General features: G+C 37.4%; 1 protein-coding gene across 1 annotated transcript in view; it reads left to right on the plus strand.

Moving 5' to 3' along the window:
- The window catches only part of LOC113109999 (RNA-binding protein Musashi homolog 2-like), a 158880-nt gene that overhangs the window by 93001 nt on the left and 49167 nt on the right, over window positions 1-16712 (plus strand). Inside the window, exon 7 of the mRNA XM_026273967.1 lies at window positions 5258-5306. Coding sequence (XP_026129752.1) covers window positions 5258-5306 — 49 coding nt within the window. The remainder of the gene's footprint in view (window positions 1-5257; window positions 5307-16712) is intronic.

Here is a 16712-nt window from a genome sequence, read left to right on the forward strand (position 1 = left end):
AAAACAGCTTTTATTCTGAAATGGAACAAAAGACAAACATACAAAAGAGAAAAAAGAAAGAAAGAAACCGTTAGTAAACATTACTTTAATGTTCTGTGCAAGTAGTTTCATGTAGAAGTAGGGCCCTATGATTTTCATGATATCGAAAACATGGTTAGAATCACGCAATCCAGTCATAAAAATGGAATTTACTGAATAATGTGGAACGTCAAAGAATTACAAAAATTTGCATCAAAAGTAGGTCAGTAAACTTAAATCAAACGTTGATATATGAAAAATATGATATAAACTAGTGGCTGTGAATATCAAGTGGCAAAAATGGCATTTATAATAGGCCTAATATAAAAGCAATCATTATGATACTTTTTGAATAAATTATTTCCTTTGTTTAACCGTCCTTTCTGGTTATTAGACAGACTTCTATCTGTATTAAACAGAACTGTTAATGACGACAGTAAACAAGAGGGAGAATGTGAGCTGTGCGCGCTCAGGCGCTGCTGTTCTCAGTGCCATCAAAATAAAAGTCAGGCCTCGAACACGTCTGACCAAGCAGAAAAACGTATCTGAAAAAAAAAACCTTATTTAAAAAATGCCAAATATCGGCCGATATATTGCCAAGTCGACCACTATACACAACACAGTACTTTTGAGGAAAAAATAAAATGAAATAATAATAAATAAATTTTAATGTAATTTCATTTCATTTTAGAGATGGGTTTCATTATTAATACTTAACGAAACCATTAAAATGGAATCCAGAAAATTAATGGAAAACAGATTTTGGTAAAAATAAAGCTGAATTTGAGAAAAATGAAACATTTCAAAGGGCCTTAAAATGTCATTTTTGTTTAACTTTTATTAAATTGATGATTAATATTATAAGTTTCATTATTTAACTTATTTTAACATTCTTTTTAATGAATTAATTTAATTTACCCATTAAAACAGGAAAACAGAAAATAAAAATATATGAACTACATGTAGAAGTCACATTAATGTGCTGTGTTCCACATGTACACACTTTAGTACAAGCACGCATAGGAAGTGCATTTCTGTGGAAATGTGGCACACTCTCTGCCGAGCTCTGATGTGACCTGATCCTAGATCAGATGAGAGCTCATTCACTCATGCGTTATATTCTCACCCTGAGCCAGTAATACAGGGAATTCCTCTGCTCTCTTCTCCTGGGCCTCTCTGAAATAGATCCAGCCCGGTCAGGCTGGATTACATCTGCTGTAACTCCATTTCAAATACAAATCATAAATGTGTTTCTCTTTGAGAAAGGTGAATTATTGATGTTTGAGCTGCAATCCCAGAGAGTGAATGAGTTTTAGAGGTAGAGGAGAGCCAGGCTTTTCCCTTTCCACACATACACTTAATCTAAATTTAATACAAAACTGAAGTAGAAATCCTCTGTGCGTGTGTGGTCCCAGCCTGTAGCGTCAGGCAGTGTTGTTTTAGTATTATTTATATACTTCTAAAATATTTCTAAATCATTTATAGAACACGGTAGTTTTTATTTGATTATTATTTTGTGACAAAATATTTTATTTTGTACCATTATTATTTACAAATGGCAGTGTGTAACTAAAATTTTACTACAAAGATGAAATGTACATTTGCAACAAAAGAACCTCTGGAAACATTTTGAAATGAACAGACCAATCAAACAGAATAAAGCCGGGTGTGCATGTTGTGAATTCTGGTGGTAGGAAGATTGTATGTCCACGTACATGATACGAGATCCTACAGACGCGGTGATATACGACGCAATTTTACTGCATGGAAATGAACATCTCTGTGCTAACTCTGCTGAACACAGGGTTCACTGAAGGAGAATGCTTCACATTTGATAATTGAAAGTTTCATGAAAGATTGTGAATCACAGAAAGAGAGTTGACATTTTCAGAGTGCATGTGACTCAACTGTTATATGCAGTCTTTCAGAGCTCGCCTTTCAAATGACACATTCTTGTGAGTATGTGTATAATTCAAAGAAAATATGTGTGTATTCAGTTATTAGGTTAATTTGGTAATACAGTCCTAAAAAGTTTAGTTATGCTAGTTTTTCTAATTATGTTCTGCTCTTAGTATTCTAGAAATTGCTCTTTGTAAGTTGCAATTTGTAGATAATTATTCAAAATCCTTCAGTAATCATAAATGACTGGAAAAGTCATGGTTGAATCATGGAAATTAATTGGTCAAAAGGTGTGGAGATTTTAAGTGTGTTTGATCATACTGTCAGAATGTTTGTCCTGGGCTGTAAAATCTCTTCCTCCTCTGTTCTTTTATTAATGCTGTAGTTTCTGGGATTAATTATTCATAATTCCCATCTGTATGGTGTGTTTTGAATGTGATCTCACCTGTATGAATGTGTTTGCCCTTCTGCAGATGTTTTCAAGACATATTGATGTATTTGACAGAAACATGAGCAGCTTTTACTCCTGTGTGAGGGAAGCATCTTCTCTAACATTTAGCTGCTGATAACGGACATTTCTCCTTCATTTCTATGTAAGAAAGTCCAGTAGAGTTTCTCTTCTACTTTAAGAGCGATAAGAGCTCTGTCTGCCTCTTCAGCTTTCCTTTCAGGAGTAGCAGAAGTGTGTGTGTGAGTGAGAAGAGGTCCTTAACCTCCCATCAGATAGAGGCAGAGAGGCATTTCAGCAGTCCAGTGACAGACACTTTAGAAAAGACTTGCAGCACTACTACACTGATTTCACCAGCTCAATGTGCATTACTGGTGTGTGACGCATTTCTGATCTTCTCACAACCCCTCTGCTGTTGTGTGTGTGCAGGACAGTATACAGCACACTTAAACTGATAGAGTCTGGTATCATATGTGATATTATATGAACTACAATAGATTAGACTGGACTGATGTGATCTGATCTGATATAATATATGATATGATCTGGAGAAGCATTGTATGGTACTATAGACTACACATGTCTTGTATGATAAATTATGGATGCTCTGAACTGGTCTGGTAAATGGTTTGCTGTATGAATGGCAATATACTAGACTAGATTGCTATGATATGATGTACGATATGGTATATGGTAATAGAGTAGACTAGACAGGTAAAGTAGGGTATGATACAGTCTGGTCTGGTTTGGTCTAATGTGATATGTGTGATATGCAATAGACTTGGTATAGTAGAGTATGATATGGTCTGGTCTGCTGTTGTCAGATCTGGTTTGCTGTGAGAGCAATAGGCTCAGACTTGCATGCAGCTATTAACCCATATTTTCAGAGAAATGTCTGTTCTCATTTCACCCATCATCAGAGTGTTTAACCCCACATTGCTCCAGCTGGAAGCGCTGTACTGTACAGAAGGTCCATTTGAATGCATGTATTGGTTGGCTGTGGGCGGAGCAGGTTTGACTCCAGCTGCTATGATATTTTAATACCTCTATTGAAGACACGCCACGACCCCTGTATGTGTGTGAGTTTCTAGCCACTGGCCTCATACTGGGGTCCCCCGCTGTGCTGAACAGTCTGTCTCTTACACTCAAACAACTCCTCATGTTACCTAGCGACCGTATCCAGGAGGCAGGCAGTGCGCGGACACATGGACCGCTTTGTCTCCCCCTGAGACTGACTCTGTATCTGTCTCTCTCTCCCTCTCTTTCTCATGTGTGAGTCATGAAGGGCAAATTACTCTGGACTCTGGTGTGTCTCCACAGATTCTGTGTGTTTTCTTTTAAGAATCTGCCTGCATCATACAAAGGTTTCTTGTCATGCCTTTGTCCCATTGAGCAATACTCCACAGAAACCTTTAGTTATGATGGAAGTGTTTGTTATCAAAAGGTGCTGCTTGACATCTGATTACTGATCTGGTCATCTTATTAGGGACAGAGAATTGCTCCGTTTCTTCTTCTTCTCTTTCTCATTCTCCTCCTCCTCCTCCTCCTCCTCCAAAGTGAATTGCATTTTTGAGGGCCTGAGCATGCTCTAAAATTCATGAAACTTAGCACACGCATAAGAACTGGCGAAAATTCACATCTGATATGAGTTTCAGAAGTGAGTATGGAAAAATTAATTTAAGGCGCCTCCTGTCAAAAGTGCACTTTGATCTATGTTTTAGTGACATGTACAAAAAACGGTACACACGTAACACACCATTACCTACAAAAAAGTATCTTGGTACAAAATCCAAAACCCAGCAGAAAGTACTTTATTTGAATTTCCTGTATAATTTTTGTACAGTTCTTGCCATTTCCAGTCTCCTACAGTTTTAATCAGATCAGCTTCAAATTTGGTGAGGGTTATCATAAGGCCTTTGTGACGTTAAATTGCGACTGTCGTGTCCCTGGCGACCTGACAAAGTTTGAGGTTTCTTCATGAAACATGAAGTTGATGTAACTTAGGCAAGCAATGTCCAGTCTGCCCCAAACTTCACACGTTTGATAAGTGTTCTGTCCTGAACACATCTACATTCCCATGTTCAGTTATAGCCATAGCGCCATCTGCTAGCAACAGGAAGTGTCATGGTTAACACTGTTATGGACTCCTAGGAACGTATTAAAAAGCGTCATCAAGTTTTCAGTTGGCTGGCAACTGCTAAAAACATACTAAAACATGCTAGCCAACCTTACATAAGTGTTAAAGCATGCTCTTAATGCAGTGAAGTTGATTTAACTGACATGCAGTGTCCAATCTGCCTGAAACTTGACATGTTTGATGAAGAATCCTGACCTGAACACATCTACTTGCCAAGATTCAGTTATAGTCATACCGCCACCTGCAGCCAATAGGAAGTGCCGTGTTTAACACTGTGAAGCACTATTAGCAACACAAAATATGCCATTGCATGCTAAACATGTTAGAAACATGCTCAAACAGTCTTCACACGTTTTATAATAGTCCTGGCCTGAACACATCTAAACGCCAATATTCTGTTAAAATTATAGCACCACCTACTCGCAACAGGAAATTCAAACATGCATTGTCCGATCTACATATTCCTCCTATATTTACCACTTTAAAAGCCTGCTGTACCTATGGCCACCGGGTGGCAGTGAGCCCGGGTGCGAGGGCCCTTTCATTGCTGGTTGCAGCATCAATTAATGTTTGTACTTTACCGAACCATGATGTTTTATACATGCTGATCTTGGATAATAATTAAATGGAATCATACAAAGAGTTCAAATGACTCTACTTTTGTTCAAAAGTTTTTTCTTGCCTCTTTTTTTTTTTTTGGAGTACTTTGGTCTTTGTATGTTCTTTGACCCATGAATGTGTTTTGTGTTTTTCAGGTAGAGGATGCCATGCTAATGTTTGACAAAACTACGAACAGACATAGAGGTAAGACCATTAGACTTTGATAATGCAAAATATATGTCAGTATCCTCTAATGTTGAGCATAATGCACAGAGCTGTGTGAGAGACATTTACGGACTTAGCTGTGGTGATCTTGGTGTAAATTTCTACATGAATTCTAACCCTACTAAAATACTAACTTTTGAATGGTAATTCTGAGGTTTTAAGAAATTAGTTTTATTCATTCACTATCACATTGATATGCAGATTAAAGAAACGTACTTTCACTAATGGTACGTAGATGCCAGCCACAAAATGTGGGTTAAAAATGGACTAATCCGTGAACAAAAACATTTTCTGTCTTTCTTTTTTTTAGTTCTTCATTTTAAGATTTTACATTTGTAATCATTACAAATGTGAAGATTGATGGTCCATTATACCTTATTATGCCAATAAAGCTTGGCGAAATATTAAAAGGAGTAATTTGTATTTACTTAAGAAAGGGAGTACAGTACAGAACATTTCAGAGAGAGAAAAAAAGAGAGCTATAAAGAGAGTAAATGTTTGTGATTTTTAGATTGCAAGAGTTCATATCCTTCACACACACACACACACACACACACACATTCTTTCATACTACTGTCTCCTTTCTCTCTCGTGTCCTTCATGCCCTCCAGGTGACTGTTAAACTGGTGTTAAAAGACGCTCTTTGTCCGCCTCCATTCTTTATTCCCCTCTTTCCCTCTCTCTCTTACACTCTCTCTCTCTCTTTCCTTTCACTAAAGAGACTGCAGCAGAATCTCTCTGGCATTTTCAGGCTGAAATGAGGATGATTGTGTTGGAAATTGAGCTCCAAAGCTCCATCAGTCCTGCTGCCCCAGTGCATTGTGGGAACGTGCATTGGCTATCCTGTGGGCGCATGGATCAGGGATGTTATTCAGACATTGAAGGGGTTTTGTGGCAGGATTTCATGCTGTTAATTACAGATGTAATGGTGTGATTTTCATCAGGGCTCTGCTGGTTGCTTTTGTGAGCCGTTTGTGTGCCGTTACAGTGAATACCCAAAGGCCATACAGCCCTCGCTCTGCCAGAACACACACTGTGTTTGCAATAACATGCCATCAAACCAACTAACTTTATAGCATGTTATTTTTACAATTGTATATGATATTGTTCACATTGTGAAACAATGAATGTTTTGGTAGGGTTGTTGCATTTTCATAAGAATACAGTCAGGGTTTTGGTTTTATGTTCAAGAGAAAAATACTTTTTCAGCTACACTTAACAGTAATCTTGAAACTTGTGACATTATGTGTGAAGAGATGTAAATTTCCTGTGCAAGTCAGACAGCTGTTAATAACAAAGCATCTTTAAATAATGGAAGTTCTTATGTTTTTGAATACATATTCTTAATCAGATGGTATTCTGATTAGTCTGCTAAAACCTGAAATGGTAATTTGGAGACTTCTGCATTGTGGGAAAAATTGGTTTATGGATGGATGAATAGATATGTACAGTACATGAATGGATGGATATAGATAGATATGCAGGTGGATAGAGGGATCGTTATAGAGACAGCTTATAGTTGGATGGATAGACAGATGTATGTTTGTATGGATGGATAGGTAGATTAATGATTTGATATATAGATAGATGGATTGATTGATAAATTGACAGATTTATGAATGGATGGTATAGACAGTTGGATAGATAGACCATAGACAGATAGATGGGTAGTTGGGTAAATTAATAGATGGATGGGTACAGTAGATCGATAGATGGTTGGATAGTTGGTTGTGAAAAAAGAGAGAAAATGGCCAGAGCATGACATTTATTCTGACCAAAATCATTTGAAATGCATATCATGCAATAATTACTTCCAAACTGTTAAGTAAGAAGTTCCCAGGAGGACTTGAATGCAGCATCTCTCTCTGGTCCTCTGTTTACTGCAGAAATTCACACATTTCAGTGTGGTGTCTAAAACACTTGTGTAATCCAAACCCTCATTTCCCTGTCAAACACCCTGCTAGCATCTGACAGAAGGTGGTTTTGATGTGATGTTGGCAAGGGGTGGTTAGTCTAGGATTTTATTTAGACTCTGCGTATAGAAGGACACGTTTTAAAGCGGTGCTGATAGAGAAAGCTCGGTTCCCATCATTCTGCATTAAATATTACACACAATAACATTTTCCTTTGCATCGCTACCACTTTTTTCATCTGTCTCAAGCACATTTTTCTCAAAGAATACATTTTTTCTCATCGCAATAAAAGACGCAGTAGCGGAGTCACACCTGTAATTCCCATGGCAGAAGTTCGGCTGCTTTTGCTCACCCAATTTCCCTGAATATAAAAGTCTGCCGGGATGATGAAAGCTGGTGTAACGTCACGGATGCTGATGGTCCTGCTCAACAGGCTTCTGAACGAGCGTCTGATTATAGCTGGAACTTTGTGATTTTCAAATGATGTAAGTAAAAGTAACAGCGTCTCGGTTTGATCAATAGAGAGCATGAATTATGACTTTTATTGTTGAGTGGCATAGAGAAAAGAAAGGGAGAGAGAGGAGCAGGTGTTGGGCTGAGTTAGGAATTTTTGGCCATGGAAGAGATTTTGTTTTGTGTGTGTTTCCTGGATGCTCCAGAGAACCGGATTGTTCCTGGAAGACGAACAGACGGTGGTATTGTGTGTGTCTGTAATCTCCTTACCTGGATCGGAGTTCCCTGGACTCAACACAGTCCCCAACCTGTGTGTGTGTGTGTGTGTGTGGCTGTCTGTTTGTCTCTGATAACTTTGTGGCATATAACGTTATTTATTTGTGCGTGTGTGCTTTGTTAGTTGTCATTGATATTCTGTTTGGACTGTTTGTAGAGAACAAGATTTTCAGATCTATAATCAAGAGCAGGACGTTTTCAGCTCTGTCATTTATCAGAATCAATCTGTCTTTCTTCATCTCTCTTGCTGTCTTACCATCTCTAAAATGTTCAAATATATTCATCAAACATATACAGTGGGTATAAAAAGTCTACACACTCCTGTTAAAAGTGGAGCCTTTTGAGATGTAAAAAAAAATAACTTAATGAAAACATGTCAGACCTTTTAAAAAATTAAACTCAAGTCAAACTAAAGATGTGTGTGTGAGTGAAGCCTGCTCTTCTCTCTTCTGTTTCATTGTCTTTATATATATATACCCTTAAACAGAAAAAAGAAAAACCAGGCTTAAGTTAGTTTAACATCAGCATGACGTTTGTTTCGTATCTCTAACCAGTTCCTGTGGAGCTCCTGTTACAGTTGAACTGGTGGTGTGATCTTACAGGAAGAGAGTTAGGCGGGCTGTGTCGGGGAGCCTGTCATCTCTCCTGGAATGAAAATACTGCCTCTCAATTGTCACTGACTGTGACCTTTGACCTTTTAATCTCCAGGAGCTAATGTATGTGCTGTAAATATACAGACTTGTGGGAGGGAATCAGGGACCTTAACACGGGTTAAACTCTCTCAGATTGAGGCCAGTGTTGAGAAATGCTGAGTCCACAGTGTGTTCGGTTTATCAAATACATCCTTGTGCAAACATATTACTTTCCTGGCTTATTCTGAATGTGTGTGCTATATCTTCTAATATTTTACTGACCTGTCCAATATGCCCTATCAAATCCCTGTCCACAAAAATCCTGATATGCCATCAGAAAGATTTACTCTGTGTACTTGGGAGGAAATACATTATATTAAGAGAGACAAATGCGATGTCCAGGCTACGTGTTCAGCTACATGTATACGACCTGGGTTACGTCGGTATAAGTATGAGTCAACATAAGTATGTTTCCAAAAGATTCCTCTTCCTGCTCTGTTATTTTTTAACATGAGCTGGACTTGTATTCGGAAAAGTCAGTGGCTCTTAGATCACAGATTGTCCTCTGAAAGTTTTTGTCCAACAAGCTCTCTGTACTAAAGAGGTCGGCCTCAGCACTGGGAGGTACAGCGGTCGTGACATCATCCAGGTCTACACAGCTGCCCAATTATAAATAGTGTCTGTCTGTTTTGAGTGCAAACCCATTGTCCGTCTGTTGATCAAGGAGACTGTAAATATTAGGCATTGGAAATGTGCATTTAGTCTGCGGGGAACGGTTTTCTTATTATACAAGTGCTGGCAGCTTTTCACGGCGAATCTTATAAATTTCTAATGCAGTGAGCATTACTAACAGCTGTCTCCCTCCAGCAGCCAAGAGAGAGAAACACACCTCCTGACAGCAACTGATTCCTTGACTTCTTTGGAAGTATTGTCCTTAAAGTCATGCCAAAGTATCACATTAATGGAAGATAACCAGATGAAATATGAAAATCTAAAATATTTAGCAGTTTTAAATCTGAGCAAAAAGAAGAAAAAGAAGGCCAGCGTTGCTTATTTCCTTCAGGAATTTTTTTTTTATAAAATTGAAATGATTTAATAATTAGTGATAAATTGCTAGTGATAAATTGCCTTCTCATCTACACTGTCCTACAACAATAAAGGCGAACAAATTGCATGCAAATTAAATAAAATAAATTAATAATTAATAGCTAGTTTAATGTATGTGTATTGATGTCAAGTAAGATAAGATTGTTAGCTGAAATAAGTAAATATATTGGTGTTAAATATGTTTTTAGTTACTTTTATATTCGACAGCCCTTGTTTGTACAGTCAAAAATTTTATTTTATTCTATCTGACTTGAAACAATAAATGAACGTTTAACACAGATCTCAATCCCACAAGAGGAGCTGGAAATCTCTGAGTAGTTCTGAGAGAGCTGGATCGCTGAGGTCTTCAGTGAGACAGACGCGTCAGATGAATGTGAATCAGGAGGACTGGACACCACTCATCAGCTCATCTGGACCTGAACTCTGACAGACAATTTCGATCAGATCCAAACGTCAGGAGTTTGGCTCACTCCATCAAGTAAAGCTCTGCTATGCTGCTCAGAGCCGTCAGACGATCGCTAACTAACAGACTTTCTCACTTACATACTTAGATTTAACGTTTATAACAGTCTTGATTTGCCTAGGAATGTAATTCTGGATCCATAATTGCATCTTCAAACCAGCTCGTATGAGTCTTTTGAAAGAGAGTTAACTCTGTCTTGTTGATAACAGTAATACTTTGTAAAGATGAGCTGAGCTGACAGGCTGTCAATCATTCTTACATTCTATCTCTTATCGGCGCAGTGATTGCTGTTGGCATGGTGATGGTGACGCAGCTCTAATTGAGCTGAACGTGAATCTGGTTTCTCCTGCGCGATTGCTTCTGTCGCACGCTTGTCAGGGGTTCGAATTAGATTGACGGGCTCATGGGCCTTATATATGCATGTGTAGTCTCTGGGATCCCCTTTAGTGTCATTTACATTTTGACGAGGACGCTCTCCACTCGTCTGTTTTTTCATGTAAGAGCGATTCAGAGAAAATCAATCATATATTGCAAAGCAAAATTGAGTCACAGCCACTATTAAATCCAGTGATGGAGAGGCGGAGACCCATCATGAATATTGAATGAGGTTCTTGCTCAGGTGAGGAAGATCTGCCAGTTTGTCTTATAAGCTGACCTCGGCGCAGCAGGGCATGTTTTACCATGTGTTCCGGAGTCAGTGTATTCGTGCACCCATCTCTCTCGGAGCGTTCCCACCCTCTGACTCTTTCATTGTGTCAGGAATCACGGCAGATCACAGAGACTCTCTGATGTGTGTGTGAGATGTGGGAACGGAGAGGAAGAGCTCTTTGAAAGCGGGGAGGTCTCGGGTGCTGGGCTGTTCACTGCTGTCAGAGTTGAAGGAACAGCTTTTATATGTGTCTGCACTACATTAACGCAAGCACACACACAATATTCTCTTTTTCTCTCTCTGTAACACTTTTTTTCCCCAAAGCGATCCACCCCTCGTATCTTCTAGTGCAGTGTTCCCAGGAGACTCTCTTTCCTCATCCCGGTTTCATCTTTTATTTCTGTAAATGTCACATCTCTTCTCTGTCCCTTTACAAAACCATTTTTTGTCTTTTCTGCTCTGCTCCTTTGTTCTTATTTTTTCTCTCCATCCATCCCTTCCTTTGCAACTCATTTTCCCTCCTTTGTGTGTGCGGATGTAGAATGACTCATTTCTCATGTGCATAGTGAGAAACATCACACCTGAAAACAATAGACATAAACACAAGCCCTCACGTACTGGTATATATTGATCTGTCTCCCTATATATCCTTCTGTTGTTCTCCTTATGTCATTTTCTATCTTTCTAATTATTATTATTTTCTCTATATTGTACCAACATTCTCTTTACAGTATCTATCTATCTATCTATCTATCTATCTATCTATCTATCTATCTATCTATCTATCTATCTATCTATCTATCTATCTATCTATCTATCTCTCTATCTCTCTATCTCTCTATCTATCTATCTATCTCTGTCTGTCTCTCTTTTTATTATTCTATCATTTTCTTTCTATATATTGTTCTGTCGTTCCCTCTATATTATTCTATCATTTGGTGCACAGTATCTATCATAATAATATTATATTATAATAATATATGTATCATTCTCCTTCTGTAGAGTATTTTATCATGCTATCATTTTATCTTTCTATAGATTATTCCGTCATTCTCTCTATATTACTCTGTACTGTATATATTATCCTGTCATTCTCTCTCTATTCTATTATTTTATACTATATTTTATAGTATTGTTTTGTTTATCAGTCATTCTATCTATTTATAGATTGTCATTGTCTATCAATCTTTCTTTTTGCATATTATTCTCTATATAACATTATTATTCTCTATAGAGTTTCTATCGTTTGTCTTTGTCGTTCTTTGTTGTTTCTCTCTGTTCTCTGTTCAAACAAGGATTTATATTTGTACTCATAGTTTGCTTTGCTTCTCTAGTTTAAAATGACGATTATGTGATATTACACTCACATGTCAAGCTTTCATCAATCTTTTCACAGGAGAACCGTTGGTGTTTAATCATTATGCTTGAGAGTGGTTCATGTAGCAGTTGTTTAATCCAGATCCACTCAACAGGAAGCCTCTGGTCCTGCCGTTCAATAGACCATTGAAAAGCTGTGAAACTCTCCACAAGTACCTGAGACTGTCTTTCGTTCTTGTTTCCTTTCTCTCGCATGCGTGTGCATTCTTTCTCTTTTTTTTCTCTATAGACCATTTCCTCTTTCCCTCTTTCCTTCTCTCTTGCTCTAAGCTCTTGGGGCGGACCGGCGTCCTTTCAGTCTTCAGATTTCATTTCAGGTCTTTTATCTCTAGAGGACAAAGCAGCCCACTGGCCCTTATCAGAGAGACACACTCGCGTACAACACACACACTCTCTCTCCCTCTCTCTTTTTGACCAGAGAGAGCTGTCAAGGGCTGTTTGATGGACTGAAGGATGAAGACCTGCCTCTCCATCCTCCTCTTCAACAGATCTGTCACACACATCTACAGCCATGGGCAGGTTCTGCTCACCTGTAGGAGATCTGATTCTTTTAGTGTTCAGTGATGGTGAAACGGTCTTCAGTGATGTATGTCAGAGCTTTTTCCTTAGTGTAAAGGGATCATATGTAATGCTTTATACTTACATTTTTTGTAAGCCCACTTACCCAGTTAATAAAGGGTTCTTCTGCCAAAAATAATTAAATTTTTCAGGACCATTTTCTTTTTCTCTGTGACCCCATTATTATTGTCTAACCTAGATTAGTGTTTTCCTACGACTCTCAAGTGTTTGTTATTTTTTTATTTAATTTATTTTGTCAGTCTACAAATGCTTTTTGGACGTCATAACCATAGTTATGAAGCTTGGTTTCTGTAAATGGACTTTGTGAACTGTGGAGGAAGCTTTTGTGCGCATTTAGAGTACGTTATGATCAACATACACAAATTGAATTTCAAAGTAATAAAACAGAAATATTTAGGACATGGACAATATGCTGTTTGCGACAAACAAATGGAAAGATGCTATGTGGAGGATTTTGAAAATGATTGAGCAGCACGCACACACACATTCCACCTACAAGACCATTTACTTTTATGAATACCTGCCCTTACACCATAAATCACCATTAACATCTGAACGTGTGTGTGTGTGCGCGCGCCTTGTTCTGTCACACCAGCGACGGCTCATTACACAAAGAGAGATTTTTCTATGCTGTGTGAATGCCATGGAGAGATAGATGCAGATCTCGTACACACAGTTTCTATTTTTACACGGAGGGATTGGTCTGATAAGACGTCAATTGTGGGGCTCTCCACGCCAAAAGCCTTCTTGCTGAAGTTGATAAAGATGTTCAGAGCCAAGAGTGACAACAGCATGTGGTTGGCATGGTAACAGGGTGTGTGTATATATGTGTGTGTGTGTGTCTCTGAGAAAGTCTGCAGGTCAGACTAATGAAGAGCCTCGTTAAAAGGAGAGGAGATGATTAGGGCTTTTACACACAAACCCATCTGAAACAAAAGAGGTGGAGACAGTTTTACGAGTATCAGGATGATTTCACAGGGCTGAAGTTAATGGTGTGACGTTACTGCAATCCATTCAATGTTATTGCCTCTGTATTCTCATATTAAGTATAGCTTTTACTGTTAGTTTGAGGATCTATCTCATAATGTGAAGCTCTCTTTGTATAAATGGCAAGCTTTTTTAAATACATTTCTTATGAAATCTATGGTTTGCTTCGTGTTAACCAAATTTAAAATAAAAACAAAAAAATAATAAAATGAGATTAATTAGTTAATTTGTTAAGTATTTATTGCGTTAAGCTAACTGAGACTTGTTATAGCACTTGGATATCATTGCTCTTGTTGATTTTGATTGCTTTCATTGTCCTCATTTGTCCTCATTGATTGCTTCCCATTGTCCTCAAAGCATCTTCTAAAGGACAATGTAAATGTATTTAATGCAATAGTATGCAATGGTTGGTTTTACCTAGGACTGCACGATGTGTTGTTTAAGCACCCATTTTGCGATGTACGAATCCACGATAGTCACATCGCAGGATGTGCAATGTAGGCTGTCGTAGTTGATCCATTCATTATTCATTAACTGTATGGGCCAGTTGCTCCCCGGCCTTTGACGAATGTGATTTGCAGATTAATTGCACAGCTAAACCATCATAGAGTGAAAGTTTATCATTTGCATGTGTTTTTAAGTCCTGTCAGTTTACTAGGGCAGAAAGAGAGAGAGAGGGTGAGAGAGAGTCTCTCTCTCTCTCTCTCTCTCTCTCTCTCTCACACTTACCGTCTTCAAACAACACAAGCGCTGTCTTGCTCTCTCTCCCTCGCGAATATTAATCAATCTAAGTGTGCTCACCACATTTTTGTTTGTAAGAAAAAACTAGATTATATTTCATATCACAATATATATCGCAGAAAAATAAAATATCGCAATGTCATTTTTTCCCCAATATCGTGCAGCCCTAGTTTTACCACATCAGTGTACAAACAATTTTTGTTGAATTTCCAGGAAAAATTCACTTCTTTTTAAATGTTTTGGGTCAGTAATTTTTGGTGGAAAACAGTTTTGAAAAAAGTCTGCTGATCACAAAGGCATTATTTATTTGATCAAAATACAGTAAAACGGTGATATGGTGAACTATTAATACAATTTAAAATTTTATTTAAAATTAAAATTGTAAAATTGCCATTTATTTCTGTGATAACGGATCTGAATGTTCAGCTGTCATTACTCCAATTCTTCAGTGTCACATGATGCTTCAGAAATCATTCTAATATAAGGCTGGGCGATATAAAAAAAAAAATATATATATATATATATCCCGATATTGTCAACATTTTTACGATATCGGATATATATCTTGATATGTCTGCATTCGCATTTAAATAATTAAAAAAACTCTATTTTCTTTTGCCCCATTAAAAAAACATACAAAAACTATTTAGATTGAACTGCTAATTTAATTTAAGCAGTTTAAAGAAAAATGTAGACCAAGTGATCACTTACTGCTTTTTATTAAATGTACACATGTATATGTAACTGAAGTAGTGCAAAACAAGAACAGAAAGTGCATTCTTTCAACTTTTTTAGTGCATGCAATTCACAATTTAAACTGCAACTGGGGAAAATAAACTGGGATAATATTTTTTTTGTTCTCATATATATATATATATATATAACACATGCACAAGTTTTTAGCTAAGAACACAAGTCTGTTTACTGTCTCTGGTTTAAGAGAAGTTCTGTGACATGAAAACTATGTTCCCACTGGCACTAAAAACCCTCTCAGATGGGGAGCTAGTTGCTGAAGCACAAAGGTATTTCTTTATATATAAACGAATACCAAATACTTTTGCACTCTATGTCTATATTATGAAAACTGGTAGCCTAAATATAACAATGAACTTTCCTAATAGTAATTCCAAATGACCATATCCTATGTTTCTCTATTCAAACATCAGCTGTCGAGTTAGTGCATGTATTCAGTGATCACAATTGCAAACAATACAGTCGAGATCTCATGACAGAACAGAGAACAGAACACTAATATTCGATATATCGCCCAGTCCTATTTTAATATGCCAATTTGCTGCTCAAGAAACATTCATTAGTATTATTATTATAACAGTTGTACTGCTTTTTTCGTTCATGATACCTTTTTTTAGGATTCTTTTAACAGCATTTATATGAAATAGAAATATTTTGTAACGTAAAAGTCTTTACTGACATTTTTGATTGAATGCATACTTCCTGAATAAAATATTATTTAAAAAGTGTATATAATTAATATTTTATTATATCTTTATATACACTATAATTTCTGATTAAGCATGCAGAATAACATAAGTGGACTTTAACGATTAATTGCCACTTTGAACGATTACGTAATTGTGCCATCCATAATTGTAATTACGATTGGAAATTCAATTGTGCAGCCCTAGCTGAGTTATGCAAATGTTTGAGTCTACATGGTATGGTGATTTCAGTCAGCTGTTGGTACTTTTGTGTGTTTTATGCATAACCTGAGAATTCTGGCTACATAAACACACTCTAAACACATACCTCTCTCTCTCACCTCTTCAATATTCCGTTTCTCCCACTAATTACACATTCAGAATTAATTAGCAGAAATGTCCCTCTTGAGTGCTAATTGTTGAACCTGAGAGACTGCGTGCAGTTCTGGATTTGTTCAGCATTTTCATCTGGCTGTGATTTAGCTCAAAGTGCTGTGTGTGTATTTGTGTGTGTGTGAGGATCTCAGGACAGGATCCTTGCAGGTTTGTTTTCTTTATTTGTCTCTGAAGGATCCAGCCCTTTATTTGTCAATTTGTTTGTGTTTTAAGATCTCAGGGGCCCAGAAGCATAAATAAAGAGTGTTGAGTTTTATTAATCTGCACATTTCTGCATCGACCAGAGATCAGAATAACACACACACATCTTAAAAAGAACATAGTTTTTGCAGAGTCAGTACAGAGGTCTGTAATTACAAACAAGCTGGACAAA

This window comes from Carassius auratus, chromosome 10, assembly GCF_003368295.1.
Source record: "Carassius auratus strain Wakin chromosome 10, ASM336829v1, whole genome shotgun sequence".
Taxonomy (NCBI): Eukaryota; Metazoa; Chordata; class Actinopteri; order Cypriniformes; family Cyprinidae; genus Carassius; species Carassius auratus.